Source organism: Eucalyptus grandis, chromosome 4, assembly GCF_016545825.1.
Source record: "Eucalyptus grandis isolate ANBG69807.140 chromosome 4, ASM1654582v1, whole genome shotgun sequence".
Classification (NCBI taxonomy): Eukaryota; Viridiplantae; Streptophyta; class Magnoliopsida; order Myrtales; family Myrtaceae; genus Eucalyptus; species Eucalyptus grandis.
In genome coordinates this window covers 17,724,470-17,738,262 of record NC_052615.1, presented here as the reverse complement: position 1 = coordinate 17,738,262, position 13,793 = coordinate 17,724,470, and the positions used below count along the sequence as shown (strand labels likewise).

The following is a 13,793-nucleotide window of genomic DNA, read 5'->3' as shown; positions in this document are numbered from 1 at the left end:
CACGGTTCGAACTGATTCAGTGTGCCTAATCCACTTCTTGATTTTCTTGAATTGTCTTGTCTGGAGAAAGGGTATTCGAGGTTGGAATTTTATTATTGGTGAGAGTTTGCTCGCAGTTTCATCTAAGAAATTGCTGCTTGTCTCTGCTATTCATGAAAGGATGTGGGTTCGCATGTAGTTGGTGGCGGATCACACCATCATCGAGGAATGTCTGCAATCTATTTCCTGCCATAGGATCGCCATCTTGCAGCCGAGAGAATTGCTCGAAGCCGCTATTTGATTATGTTAAAATGGTCCACATGAGAAGTTAAATTCGTGTTGAGAAGTTGCGCACTTGAGTTTTGTAGCATGTTTATAGCATCTGTTTCTTCGATGTGTTGCTCCAGTTATAATTAGACAGGTGAAATTGTTGTTGATTCTTTCCGTATGTTAGATGCCAGTTGATCCTCAAGACACTAAAGAGCACATAAAGGCCACTGACAATAAGCAACATGCACGGTCTCTGGAACCAGAGAACGAATGTTTCCAGAAACTGAAGAACTTTGATGTTTCTACTACTGCTACAGATCGACCATCTTCTTTGGTCAGGGGATCGTGTTGCCATTGCGGTCAGAGAATTCTGCTCCGGTCGCATGAGACACCCAGGCAACGAGCCCAACAGGAGAAGGTAGAAGAGTTATCAGATGACGGCCACATGATGGACCTACTTCAAAAGATTGATTGCTTGAGGTTATGTTCACAGGATACTAGTCAAACAGGGCCACACACTGCAATGGCAGGACCGGTACTTAGAAAGGTTAGTGGTTTCACAAAATTGAACTCTTCTAGTCATCAATTAGAATGCGTAGTAGACATTTTGCTGGATGCTTGCCCCTCTTGGTAAGTTTTTTATCAAGCATGTCGTTGCTTGGGAAATTTCCTTGGTCTCTTGTAGTCTGGTTAACAGGAGATGATATAGCTGACTAGTAAATTTACCAAAACAGGAAGAGACAGGATATGATTCAATGAAAAGAGCAGGTTGTCCATCAGGTTTCAAGGATTTTAAATCAATGCTGAGTTCTTTCATGGAGTACAGGTAGTCAAACTTTCTATCATTATATTATCTGCTACTTCGATGTCTTGTCATTCTGCTTTTCAATTGAAACTCTTTTCTTTTCTTCTTGTGGTTCTAGTCAATTGAAGGTCATCGCTGAACTTAATAATGGGGTTCGTGTCGACTCTCTGAAAGTTGTCTCAAGGTGAGTTATTGGTATGCCATTCACTGGCGGATGGGGAACTGAAAATCTGGACCATTTTCCCTTTTCCAGATATGTAGTCAGCCTCTCTGTTGATTTTTAATTCTTGTCATTTGTTCAAATTGTATCTGAGAACCAATGCTATTGTGCAGCATAGAGCTCAATAAAGATGAAGAATTGTTTGCAACAGCCGGGATTTCAAAGACCGTTGAAGTTTTCCATTTTTCCTCGGTAAGCACTTGAAGTACAGTATCTGTTTGGACTAGCATCATGTGACCTGTCATGAGCTCTAGGTGAGTTTGAAATATGAGTGAACTGAAATTCGAATTCCTGAATTAACTTCAGCAAGTGAAACAGTGCTAATATGCGCGATGCATAGACATGAGAACTAAATGATCTTGTGCGATTCAGATAATCAAGTAGAATTGCTCAAGATATTAACAATGAAACAATGTCTTTGACAAGGTGAATCCGATTGATAAGTGCCTTTGCCTGCAGCTCTCTATCTGTCAAAAACTAAAGTTTGGCGCTTTGCAATTGTCAGGAGCTGTTATTTGGTCTAACAAATGTGTCATTGATTGTATTGATTTTATTGAACTAGCATAAGATGATGGTGATTACAGAACAAGGTTTCAATACAGAAATGGAATTCAGTGAACACAAGATGCCTAATTTCTTCTGATTTTCTTATGGCTCTGCATTGATTGCTCACTTAGTTGGCCTGTTATAGGTGGTGAACAGAACAGCTGCGGGTCATGGACCTGTTGCGAAAATCTCCAAGGAATCGAAACTTAGTTGCTTGAGTTGGAATAAGTACATGAACAACCAATTCGCCATTAGTGATTATGGAGGCATAGTAGCTGTTCACGATGCAGCTACTTGTCAGGTGATAAGTTTACTCTACCCCAGAAGACACTCTTCCATGTTCTTTTTTTCCTTTTCGGTACATTCTTCTGTCCAGTTAATACAATGACCAATATCCTTCTCATGGACAAAAACATACTCACATCTTGCAGAGTATGATTCAATTTAAGGAGCATGATAATCGAGTTTGGTCGATTGATTTCTCGCACACTGAGCCTCATTTGCTCATTTCTGGAGGCGACGGCTGCAAGGTAATATGAAGCTCTACTGATTAGATTTGCATTTCTTGATATTGCTTGATGAGAATTACCATGACTGGCAGTTTTGCCCATTAGGGGGAGATACATTTCTCAAGGTTTAGGCCAGAAACCGAGGATTTCCTGTCCCTGTGTTTGTGCGGAAGCAAAGTCATTCAAATGCTTGGGTTGCATATATCTTATTTGGGCAGACTTTATGAATTTGACAAGTCTCGGTTGCAATCAATTGTGTCCATGGAGCAGGTTAAGGTTTGGTCCACCAAGCAAGAAGCGAGTGTTCTTACCATCGACACGAGGGCCAACATTTGCGCTGTCAAATATGATCCTGGATCCAGCGTGTACTTAGCTGTATGAGTCTTAACCTTTCAGATTCCTTATGATCCTGTGAAAGCAATTCAATCCCAGTTGCTCAATTCACTACTATAAAATGAAGCACCAATTATCCGGGCTCCATAAGACAATAAACCGATGATGAAACAGTCCTTTCTTTACCTCCATTTTGCCCTCTTTTTTGGTTGAATCTACCTAGTGTCTCAGCATAAGTGCTAAATCGCGAATGGATATGTGAATTGTGTTCCTCCCTGGGTTTTGCAGGTGGGTTCAGCAGATCATAACATTTATTACTACGACTTGAGGTATATCAGTGAACCGGTGCATAAGCTCAAAGGGCACAGGAAGTCTGTTTCCCATGTGGAATTCTCCTCTAGCAACAACCTTGTCTCTGCTTCTATTGACAGCTCCTTGCGCTTGTGGGATATAAAGAAATGCGCTCCTGTAAGTGATCGCACTCAACTCGGCTTGTACAATGCCGATCTATGTATCACGACATCTTCATAATGCTTTCCATAAATTTACAGTCCATTTCACATGTGTTTACTGGCTTCACGTCCCCAATATTTTGCAACTAATTCATTCTATGTCCCCTTTTCACAGGTCCGCGTATTTAGAGGGCACTCGAATACGAAAAACTTTGTGGGCCTCTCATCAAGTGGCGACTTCATAGGATGTGGCAGCGAAACAAATGAAGTGGTCGTCTATCACAAGGTTTGATCGGCTTTTTCATTGCTTCGCGACTGAAGTGGATTCAACATGCATACCTGATGTACATCTTCTTTGTCAATTGATTTGTCAGGATTTTTCTAGACCGGCAGCTTGGCACAGCTTCGATTCCCCCTGCGCAGGTCTCGCCGGCAAGACTGCAGATGTATGCTTTGTAAGTGCAGTGTGCTGGAAACGCGACAGTTCAGTGATGCTAGCGGCAAACGGCCAAGGAATTATTAAAGTGCTTGCGCTACCATTTCAACAGATGTAACTGAATCGATGAGGTACAGATGTTGGGAAGCCTGCGTTGATCTGAGTATCTGATGTTTGAACGTCATTGAATCGTCGTGGCGTATAGGTAAGGTCGTGAATCTGTGATGAAGTAATTTTAGCTGTCATGTTTAGAAATGAGATTGTCGATTTCTTTTGCGGCAAAGACAGCTAAAAAACTGTGGAAGTAATATTGGTAATGGATGATGTGCTAATCAAGATTAGAAAGTGAGTAAGCCCATAAATTCAAGGCTCCTTAAATTGGTCATTGTTTAGACCCCAAAAAAAAAAAAAAAAAAAAAAAAATTGGTCATTGTTACTCGCAATTCCTTGCAAAGAAAATGCCAATCTGCACGGCCTCCCTAATACATTTTCCTTAGATTTTTGAATTTCCTCAAAAGAAATCGCTGAAAGGGAAGTGATTTCCCTATGTTGTTATCACAAAAGCAGTCGGAGTGGCCGCCAGGCCGGGCCAAGGCACACCGGGTCGGGGAACGGTCGTGCCAGGCCCATTTTTCAAATCAAATTAAAAACTTGATTTTCCAATTTAATAGAAGTTAAAAAGAAATTTTGTACTTATAAGTTGATACGTTCAGTAATAATTTGCAAGAAATGGAAGTGTGCGGAGGGAAACTCCAAATCAATATATTCCACCTCGTTTTTATGTCGGGAGGGGAATTCTCTACTTTTCGTTCTTGTTTTAACCTAGAGGGTCTCCAAGTTTTGATGCCCGTGTGGGATGGATATTATGTTGGACCCACTCGTTTATGACAGCCAGAGAATTGTAAAATTGAAAGAGTACACACAGATGAATGTAGTGGCACACAATTGATGGGAAAAAATAATCTCGATGCAAATAGGCTTTAGCAATTTGACTATACTCTAGATTACGATGTATTAATATCAACTTTATCTACGGCGCACTGAAGATTTTGTTGGAGATGTTAAATTCATTGACAACTCACGTCATTTTGGTGACAACATTTTGGAAATCAAGTAGAAATATTAATTTTCTTAAACATTAGAGTTTGGTGACATAATTCGCAAGCCTCATTGACCCAATAGCTTGGGATGACAAGATTTTGCATAATCAGTAGGCCCATCGTCACTTGATGTTCTTCTCTACGACTCTGTAGTAGTTTGCTTTGGGGTGGATTTCGTGGGTTACCATCTTGACATGGCTATCTCATAGCATTTGCCCTCACAATTTCCTCCGGTCATCGAGTTATTGTGTCCTAACATGATTAAATTGGGCTTGTCAAACAAAACTCATTAAATGACTCAAATGTGTTTTGTCAGGTGCAATTTAAATTAGGTTGAAATAATCGCAAACAGTTATTGTTGTTATTGTTGTTGTTGTTGTTGTTTTTCTTCTTCACTATGATGTTTAGAGCACGATTAAATCGTTGTAAGAGAATTAAAAACATGAAATTAATAAGCAATTTTAGGGAGTAAGATTGAGCAATGGTGAAAACGAAAGAGGGAGGGAGCAAATTTATAGGAGCGAATGTGACAATTGGGTCCTTTAAGCCTCCAAGAAAATTGAATTGTTGGGCCTTTAAGACCGAATCCACAAAAATGGGCCTGAACCGGGCCAGGTGTCGAGTCCGGGCTCGAGTCTGATGGGCCCCTTTTTCAACCAGGTCCGTGCTAGGCATGGCCCGATGGAAGGGCAAGTTTCGAATCACACCGTACATCGTGCGGGACCCTTTGGCTAGCCGATCCGACGGCCGAAATCGCACAGCCGAGATTCGACGAGGTCCCCACACTCGATCGGACGGAGCGCATCACATCAGGGAGCTCCACCATCGCCGCTTGAGATCCAACGGGTGACAAGATTCCCCCGACCGGAGTAGGACCCACTGCCGAGGATTTTTTTTTTTTTTTTTTTTTGAACAACACCGAGGATTGAATCAGATAGGTATTCACTTATATACACAATAACGAAACAGATGAAACAAAAATAATAAAAAATAATAAAATAAACAGCATTCCGGCTCAGCTCTCTAGGGTTTCAAGGTTCAACCTCCAGGGAAATTCCCAAAACCCCCCACCCTCCATTTCCGGCTCGTCTTCTTCAACCGAGCTCATCATCATCTTCATCATCGTCATCCAATGATATAACAGTCAAATTCGTTCTCAGGAAGCTGTAAAAATCCAATCTTTCGTGTGTTCTTTGTAAGTACTCTCTCTCCTTCTCTTTCTCTTGGCGGGCATCATTCATTTGAGGAATTTCTGGTAAAGTTTGAATCTTTTTCGGCATTGAATTCTTGGGCAATTTGAACGCCGATCAATTTTTCATTCTTGGGGGAGATAATTTGATGGGGAAATCCGGAGGGAAGAAGAAGAAGGGGGTTTCGAACCATGTTTCCGGGGAGGCTCCGGCGGCGAAGGCCAATGGGGGTGGTGTTGATATGGATGCAACGGTGTTCTTGAAAAGAGCCCATGAGCTCAAGGAAGAAGGCAACAAGAGGTTCCAGGGTAAGGACTATGGGGGCGCTCTTGAGCAGTACCACAATGCGCTTAACCTCTTGCCAAAGACCCACCCGGAACGGGCGGTGTTCCACAGCAATAGGGCTGCCTGCTTGATGCAGATGAAGCCCATAGACTATGATGCGGTGATAGCGGAGTGCACGATGGCGCTCCAGGTGCAGCCCAGGTTCGTCCGGGCGCTGCTCCGGAGGGCTCGGGCGTTGGAGGCGATAGGGAGGATTGAGATGGCGATGCAGGACGTTCAGGTGCTGTTGGGGTCGGACCCAAATAATGGGGATGCTCTGGAGATCGCGAGGCGGTTGCGCATGGCATTGGGCCCGCGACAGGAGGCCCAGCAGGACCTCCAAAGCCGGCCGTCCCCGGCTGCTCTGGGGGCTTCGGCTGTCCGTGGTGCTCCGGTCGGTGGCCTGGGGCCATGTCTGCCCACCCGCCCGGTGCCTAAGAAGGGGGCATCCTCTGCAGCGGGAACTGTTTTGTCTACGAGTAATAAGATAGATAAGCCCCAACCGATTGGAGCAACTGAAAATGGTCCTGTGCCCAAAGCCCAAATGCCAAAACTGGTGCTAAAGCCCCTGAGTGGTTCTTCTACTGACCCTCTGGTGACTTCGAGTATTAATAACAAGAAGGAGCAGTCGTCATCTTTGTTGGCATCAACATTGCCTCTCAGTGGTCGGCACTCGGATCTTGCTGTTCCTTTAAGGCCACTGAAGCTTATTTATGATCATGACATAAGACTGGCCCAGATGCCCATGAACTGCAGCTTTAAAGTGTTAAGGGACATTGTAAGCAAACGTTTTCCTTCCTCAAAGTCTGTTTTGATCAAGTATAGGGATAATGATGGTGATTTAGTGACCATCACATGTAGCAGTGAGCTCAGAATGGCAGAGTCTAGTGTTGACAGTGTTATTGAGAAAGAACCTGAACCGGAGAAGGCTGATCCCATCGGGTTGCTTAGGTTGCACATTGTTGAGGTGACTGCTGAGCAGGAGCCACCTTTATTGGAGGAAGATGAAGAGAAGCCTGTGGAAAGTGAGGAGAACAAAGGAGAAGAAAGTCAGTCTCATTCTTCTCTCAGTGAATCAGTAATAGAAGCTGGTGATTCTGCAATTGATAAGATCGAAAAAGAAGTCTCGAATGATAAGCAGCCAGGTACTTCAGAAGATCCAGAGTGCAAGGATGTTGAGATGGATGATTGGTTGTTTGAGTTTGCTCAGCTTTTCCGCACTCACGTTGGTATTGACCCTGATGCTCACATAGACTTGCATGAGCTTGGGATGGAACTTTGCACAGAAGCGCTCGAGGAAACAGTGACGAGTGAAGAAGCTCAGAATTTGTTTGACAAGGCTGCTGCAAAATTCCAAGAGGTAGCAGCTCTAGCTTTCTTCAACTGGGGCAACGTCCATATGTGCGCAGCAAGGAAGCGTATTCCCTTGGATGAGTCTTCCGGGGAGGAGGTAGTAGCAGCTCAACTTCAAGTAGCTTATGACTGGGTGCGAGAAAAGTACTCATTGGCCAAAGAGAAATATGAGGAAGCTCTTGTGATCAAGCCAGACTTTTATGAAGGATTGCTCGCTTTGGGACAGCAGCAGTTTGAAATGGCCAAACTTCACTGGTCATTTGCTCTTGCTAAGAAAATTGACCTATTGAGCTGGGATCCTGCAGAAACACTCAAGCTCTTTGATAGTGCAGAGGAGAAAATGAAAGCTGCAACAGAGATGTGGGAGAAGCTGGAGGAACAAAGGGTGAACGAACTTAAAGATCCAAACTCAAGCAAGAAAGATGAGCTGCTGAAAAGAAGGAAAAACAAGGGACAGAAGGTGAGCCCTCTGGGAGCGGCGGTAATGGAGAGGTCTCGCCTGAAGAAGCCGCTGAGCAAGCTGCAGTTATGAGATCGCAGATCCACCTTTTCTGGGGTAATATGCTTTTTGAGCGATCTCAAGTTGAGTGCAAGTTAGGGATGGGTGGTTGGAAGGAGAAACTAGATGCTGCTGTTGAGCGCTTTAAGCTTGCTGGAGCTTCTGAGGTTGACATATCAGTTGTTCTGAAGAACCACTACTCTAATGGAGATGCAGTGGAAGGAGATGGGAAAAAGGTTGATAACACTAATACTGACGCAAACTTGGAAAGTGAGAAGAAGGAAGAGGTTGCTCAAGTAGCAGAGAAGTGATTAGGAGCGCTAAGCAATGTGTTTCATAGATTGCAATGAATTGCCTTAAGATCTTCTGAGACCAAAATTATGCTAGGGGGACACAGCCATTTAATCATTGAGGGGTGAGTTGGGGGAATATTTTTTTTTACCAATCATCAATTAAATTGGTTTTGGACAAGATTTAAATTTTCTTTTACTGAAAGATTTTGACCTTGGGCCTTCTTTGGTAACTCTAAAGGCAGTGTTACCTTGTTTGCAGGATTAACGAGCTTTCTGCAAACGGCGTGATTTGTTTATACTTTTGGCTTTGTTCTTCATTTTCTATCTTGAATGCAATTTTGTCTCCCGGTGGATTGGTTTACATCCTTATCTTGAATATACTCGAATGTTGCATTGTAAGACCTGATTTCAGACTTTCTGAAGTTTAAGAAAATCAGATCAGCAATGCCAGAGTTTGGCTTGTGTTATGACAATGCCTTGTGAACGCGTTATACTGTGGCAACAATTTTGTGGACAATTTTTTCAGCCATGATATGGTCGCCATTGCCTCTTCAAGAACAATATCCATACAGTACTTGTTCCCTTTTATAATTTTTTCCAGTGGTTTCCTCATGCTATATATCTCTTGATCTGATCAATTTGGAGAGAGAAATTTGTTATCTCACAAGTTATTACATGAAAGTGATGGTTATGTCTTATCTGTGATAACAATCAAGTATCTGTATCTAGCTTAACTAATGGAGTTGGTGCCTGGGATGTATCCTTTCCCTAGTTCGCCAGTGGTTTTCTAATGCTTGCCGAATAAAGTCTTCAATTAATTGGTCGGTTGAATTAATGCGAAAACATTCTTTGCCACTCTTACATGTCTTTTACAGCAGACATATACAGTACGTCATGCGTTTAAACATGTTACCTTTGTTTTTTTGTTTTTTACCTGGAGAACTAGCCAGGTTGCATGATTGCGTTCTTCAAATCATTGGCTGATGAGTCAAGTGATTTCTTCCTTCTAGACTAAGCATTCTGCCTATCACAGGGCAAACATTGTTACAACTGCATGGCAGTGTGCTCTCTGTGATATCTGGATTTGAAATCTGAAGGTGACTAAATCATGTCATCAATTTCGTGCATTTGATGTGATGCGAACTTCAACCTGTTAATCTTTGTACTTGTTCATGATTGTTGGACACTCCCTGCAGGCATCTTGATGGGAAGGATTCCTTGTATGCCTGTGAAAGTGCCGGAACTCTGTTTTACTTTTCCTTTATTCTTCAACTCCTGTCTACCGCCAACTTTGTTTCTCTCTATTGAGCTACCAAAGGACCTAACTCCTAACGTCAGTCTGTAAAATCTTGAGCTACGCAATTAGTGTTCTTTTGGCTAGCTCCTTCTAATGATCAATCTGATCTTTTGAGCTGATACAAAGTGCAAGTTTTGCGGGCAAAGTGGATTTTTGCCCTAATCAAATTTCAGATGAAAAAATGAAGTCCCTTAATAACATGGGTTTGATTCCATATTGGATATATTAAGGATTATCTTTCTTAATTTGGGAAGGTGTCAAGTGTGTATGCTCCACTTGCTCCACTTGCAGAAGTTATAATGTGAGTGGTGGAGTTCCCATATTGTTATTATATCTTTGGTTCGTGATTGATAAAGACCTCCAGAAGTGGAAAGTGAAAATGAACTACTCTCCAAGCATTTTCTGGCAACGGGATAGTGGAGAAAAGCCCTTTCCTCTGGCTTTTGCTTTCATGCCTTCCTGGGCACTAATAAAGTTTAGTTATCACTTTGCTTCTTAGAGCTATCTCAGGATGTTGCCTTTGATGTGACATCCCTTTCGGCATGCTAGGGTGCGGACACAGTTAGAAGGAGATCGAAAGTTGGAATTAAAAGTTAAAAAAAATAGAAGTACGTCGTCTCTATCTCCTAACGTCATTCCTTGTTTGTCAAGCGTTAGATGGAAGATGCGATGACTATCCCTACTTTGGATTTCATCGCTTGATGAGACAAAATACTCATCGGCACCAGATCACTGTTCAAATAAAAAGCCTCAGAAATCACTAGTTCAAAGGTCATGATAAACACATTACTTAACACAAGCAAAGCAGCCACTCTCCAGCACTAGATAAAGAGCGAGATTCATTACATTAGTAGACCATGAAACAAGACCCTATTCTTAGTAACAAGAAACTTGTCATTCAACACTCAAGCAGTTGCGATAGGACCCCTAGCAATGGTGGATTCCGTGGCTTTCATGGCTTCGAATCTCGGTTCCTTCGCCTGGAACTTAAGCCTTGCATACAACTTCATGTAGTCCTCAAACACAAACTTGGGATAAGCTTGGCCTTCCTCTCCTGCTTCTTTCTTCAATAGTGCTGGCGCAGGACAGATGACAGCATCGCTTCCAGGGTTATAAAACGATGCTATGGACATTCTATTCCCATCTGCCTGCGCAATAACCCGGTGCTCCACGCTCTTGTACTTGCCATTTGTAATGACCTATCCAAAGAAAAAACACATACAACAAAAGCTATCATTACTGTGAACTGTATCTTTTTAGACTCTCCCCCATAAGATTCACCAAGCGGCAAGCAGAAGCACATGTGCCGATAGGGAATAGAAGTATCACTTGAAAACCGAACGAGGTCTCAGTAAACTGAACAAGTTCAGGCCATTATGTTTGGGCTTTCGGATTTACGATATTCTTTTAGACACCGCTCATGAGGTAAGCTAATTAGTTAGCTTGTGTGGCTAGAGAAATACTACGGATAGATATACCTCTAGCTGGTCGCCTAAGTTGATGACAATGGAATGCCTCAGTGGAGGGACATCGATCCATTTGCCGTCCTTGAGGAGTTGAAGGCCGCCGACTTTGTCGTCCTGGAAGAGAAGGATGATCCCACCGGCGTCGGTGTGGGCCCGGAGGCCCTTAAAAAGCTCTGGGTTCGGGCACGGAGGGTAGTTGCTCACCTTGGTTCCAAATGTTGGCCCTTTGGATCCATAGAAGACCTTCTTCAGGTACCCTTTCTCCAGACCGAGGTTCTCACACAACAGGTCTAGAAGTTGCTCTGCTAGCTTCTCTATCTCCAGTGCAAATTCTCTCATCACCTTCCTGTTTTCATAAGCATCACAGTGCATGAAGGATTGCATCAAAATTTGGCCTATAAATCGTTTTAGCAGTATGAAATGAGCCGGACCGCTTCGGATTCATGCTCAAACTTACCCGATTTTAAGATTTTATACCTGGTCTTAGACTACGTGAGCGCTTCAAGACCAAACTATTAATCTTAGAACAATGGTTCTTTTCTTGTTTTCTGGCCAGCAAAGAGAGGATATACTTTTTTTTTTGTTCGAGCAGACTGTTATCATGTCCTGTGCATTTCTAGACTCTAACCAAACCAACAGCCTCAGACGGTATGCTCCCTATCGGAAACCGAAATCAGCTTGAAATTTTTTGCCGAACTTCTTTCTTTCCATGAGCAACCATTTCGATAATTCCTTCCATGTCACTAGTAGTGCTACTAGTAGTAGAAAGGAACCATATCTAAGTAATATCTAACCTGTAATCTTCTTTGAGATCAGGGACTTCAGAGATGTTGGAGACGGGGAGATGGCGCAAGAAGAAGGTGCTCTCCCAATCAATGTCGCCGATTTCAGACTGAACGGCCTCGAGCCCTTTGCTTGCCACCATTTCCTTGAATTTCCTCTCCATGCATTCTTTGTAGTGACCCTTTGTGAGCCTCTCCACCGTGTCCATCAGCTCATGGGATATCCCATGATTCACCAACTTCACATATACATCGAAAAGAATAACAATAAATATGAGAACACGCAAATTTACCAAGGAAATTTATAACACAATCATGAATGTCAAAGGGTGATGTTATGTATAAAATTCTTGAAAAAAAGTGACAAATTTCAGATAGGACACTGTGGTTCATAAGTACCTCAAAGAAGCCCCAGTTTTCACAAGCATCTTTTATCATCTCCATAGTAACTCCTCTCTCCTCGCCATTCAACTTCTCCAAGTTAATCACTGGGAATATCTCCATCTCTCTCTCTCTCTCTCTCTCTCTCTCTCTCTCTCTCTCTCTCTTTCTCAGTTTGCGTGTATGTGTGAACTGTGAAGTCCAGGTGGGGTGACATTTATAGGCCAGGAAAAGTGGCAAAGGAAAGAAAGGAGATAGAATAAAAAAAGAAAGGTATGGTACATCTGTCTTACAAGGTAGAGTGCAGAAAATGATAAATCCAAATCTAAGTGAAACAGGACTCGTGCAACAAGAGTGGAGTTCACATCCCGATGGACCCCCTTCAACTTTGCCCTTCAGCCCCTCTGTAGTGTCTGTGGTCCAGTCATTGTCCTGCCATCTCTTATTTGCAAGAATAAGTAATTTAACCAGTGAAAACATTGCAACCGCTGAGATAAATACCGGACATCTATCAGGTTGCAAATTCATTTCTCCATAGCTTAAACTTTTGACACAACCCATCTTATGTGATGTCAAAGTTTTCAATTGATTAGTTGTTCCAATTTGGGAGTTACTGTCGTTGTTATCCAATGCGAAATTCTCAATATCGTGCTCTTGTATTGTGCTTATGTTAGAGGATTCAAAAGTACCTTGTAATACTCTAGGCCCAGATTCAGAACTATCATCACGTAAACTTACCTTTGCACATTGAGTACAGTTGATTCTATGACCATTGATGAGATGATTGTTGTGTTTTTCAAAAGAAATATACAAGAGATAAATATCCTATCACACCTACCACACGAATCATAGTTTTGACTTCCTATGATACATCATGCAGTCCGACTTAAGTTACTGTTTAAAAGCACAATGATAAAGCAAATATTTGCATTCTTAACGTGCAAATACTTGATAATCTCAAAGCAGATATCTATTTCATTGTGTCTTTTATCAAGTTCCAACATGAAACAAACTAAATTGTATTGAAGTATAAATAAGTTTACTCATTGGAAAGTATTTTTTATTCTAAAATCGATTGGTAGAATGTTTCCATTGAATTTAAAACAACAATTATTGTACTTCAGCTTTCTGGTTTCTCGATCAACATACGTATGCGGAGAATATTCCCGTGTTGATTTTGCACGAGGGTTTCCATACATAACTCATGTACTTCTTCTGCGGATGATTTCTCCGAGCATCTTGGGAACTCGATGAGAGGTTACACGATCCGTCTCTTTTCGCCCACCTTCGGTTTGTATGCAGACATGACGTCCTTATCTACTAATCGCTACCTATTTCGCAGGGTGGTGGTCCTCTTTGCTAGGAGTGGAAGATCTCGAAAGCAAGTGACAGGTGGGTGATGAGGTAAGTTGGTGGCCCAGTTGAGATGAGGCTGTTCCTCACTAATAAGTGAGGCCACGCTTGGCTCTGCTTTTCCTGGAACTTTGCCCCAAAGGCCAATGGAGCGGCTGCTGCTTTTTGGCCATGCACTCTCCTCTCTCTTCTGTCTTATGGTCCA

The 13,793-nt window shown here is 42.5% G+C and overlaps 3 protein-coding genes across 3 annotated transcripts; 2 read left to right on the top strand and 1 right to left on the bottom strand.

The window, feature by feature from the left end:
* The first annotated feature begins 5 nt into the window (after positions 1–5).
* LOC104442933 (E3 ubiquitin-protein ligase COP1) lies at positions 6–3,922 on the top strand. The gene is made up of 11 exons (XM_018872106.2): positions 6–98; positions 434–796; positions 984–1,075; positions 1,173–1,238; positions 1,388–1,466; positions 1,966–2,121; positions 2,252–2,350; positions 2,600–2,704; positions 2,951–3,130; positions 3,290–3,400; positions 3,489–3,922. The coding sequence occupies exons 2-11, from the start codon at positions 434–436 to the stop codon at positions 3,666–3,668; spliced, it is 1,431 nt and encodes a 476-aa protein (XP_018727651.2). The 5' UTR covers positions 6–98; the 3' UTR covers positions 3,669–3,922.
* A 1,712-nt stretch (positions 3,923–5,634) lies between these two features.
* LOC104441438 (protein CLMP1) lies at positions 5,635–8,897 on the top strand. The gene is given in 3 exon segments (XM_010054591.3): positions 5,635–7,969; positions 7,972–8,431; positions 8,569–8,897. Coding segments are annotated over 2 exon segments (2,337 nt in total). The 5' UTR covers positions 5,635–5,988; the 3' UTR covers positions 8,328–8,431; positions 8,569–8,897.
* Positions 8,898–10,339: 1,442 nt separating this feature from the next.
* LOC104441437 (1-aminocyclopropane-1-carboxylate oxidase) lies at positions 10,340–12,430 on the bottom strand. The gene is made up of 4 exons (XM_010054590.3): positions 12,254–12,430; positions 11,867–12,093; positions 11,085–11,418; positions 10,340–10,805 (listed from the first exon to the last, which is right to left on the bottom strand). Exons 1-4 carry the CDS (start codon positions 12,356–12,358, stop codon positions 10,512–10,514), a joined length of 960 nt encoding a protein of 319 aa, XP_010052892.2. The 5' UTR covers positions 12,359–12,430; the 3' UTR covers positions 10,340–10,511.
* Positions 12,431–13,793: the final 1,363 nt, after the last annotated feature.

Coding starts and splice junctions, on each gene's coding strand:
- LOC104442933 (XM_018872106.2), top strand. CDS start 434: ATGCCAGTTGATCCTCAAGACACTAAAGAGCACATAAAGGCCACTGAC. Junction 2,351..2,599: donor CTGGAGGCGACGGCTGCAAG/GTAATATGAAGC, acceptor TCCATGGAGCAG/GTTAAGGTTTGGTCCACCAA. Junction 3,401..3,488: donor AAGTGGTCGTCTATCACAAG/GTTTGATCGGCT, acceptor TTGATTTGTCAG/GATTTTTCTAGACCGGCAGC.
- LOC104441437 (XM_010054590.3), bottom strand. CDS start 12,358: ATGGAGATATTCCCAGTGATTAACTTGGAGAAGTTGAATGGCGAGGAG. Junction 12,094..12,253: donor AAAACTGGGGCTTCTTTGAG/GTACTTATGAAC, acceptor GTATATGTGAAG/TTGGTGAATCATGGGATATC. Junction 11,419..11,866: donor GATCTCAAAGAAGATTACAG/GTTAGATATTAC, acceptor TTATGAAAACAG/GAAGGTGATGAGAGAATTTG.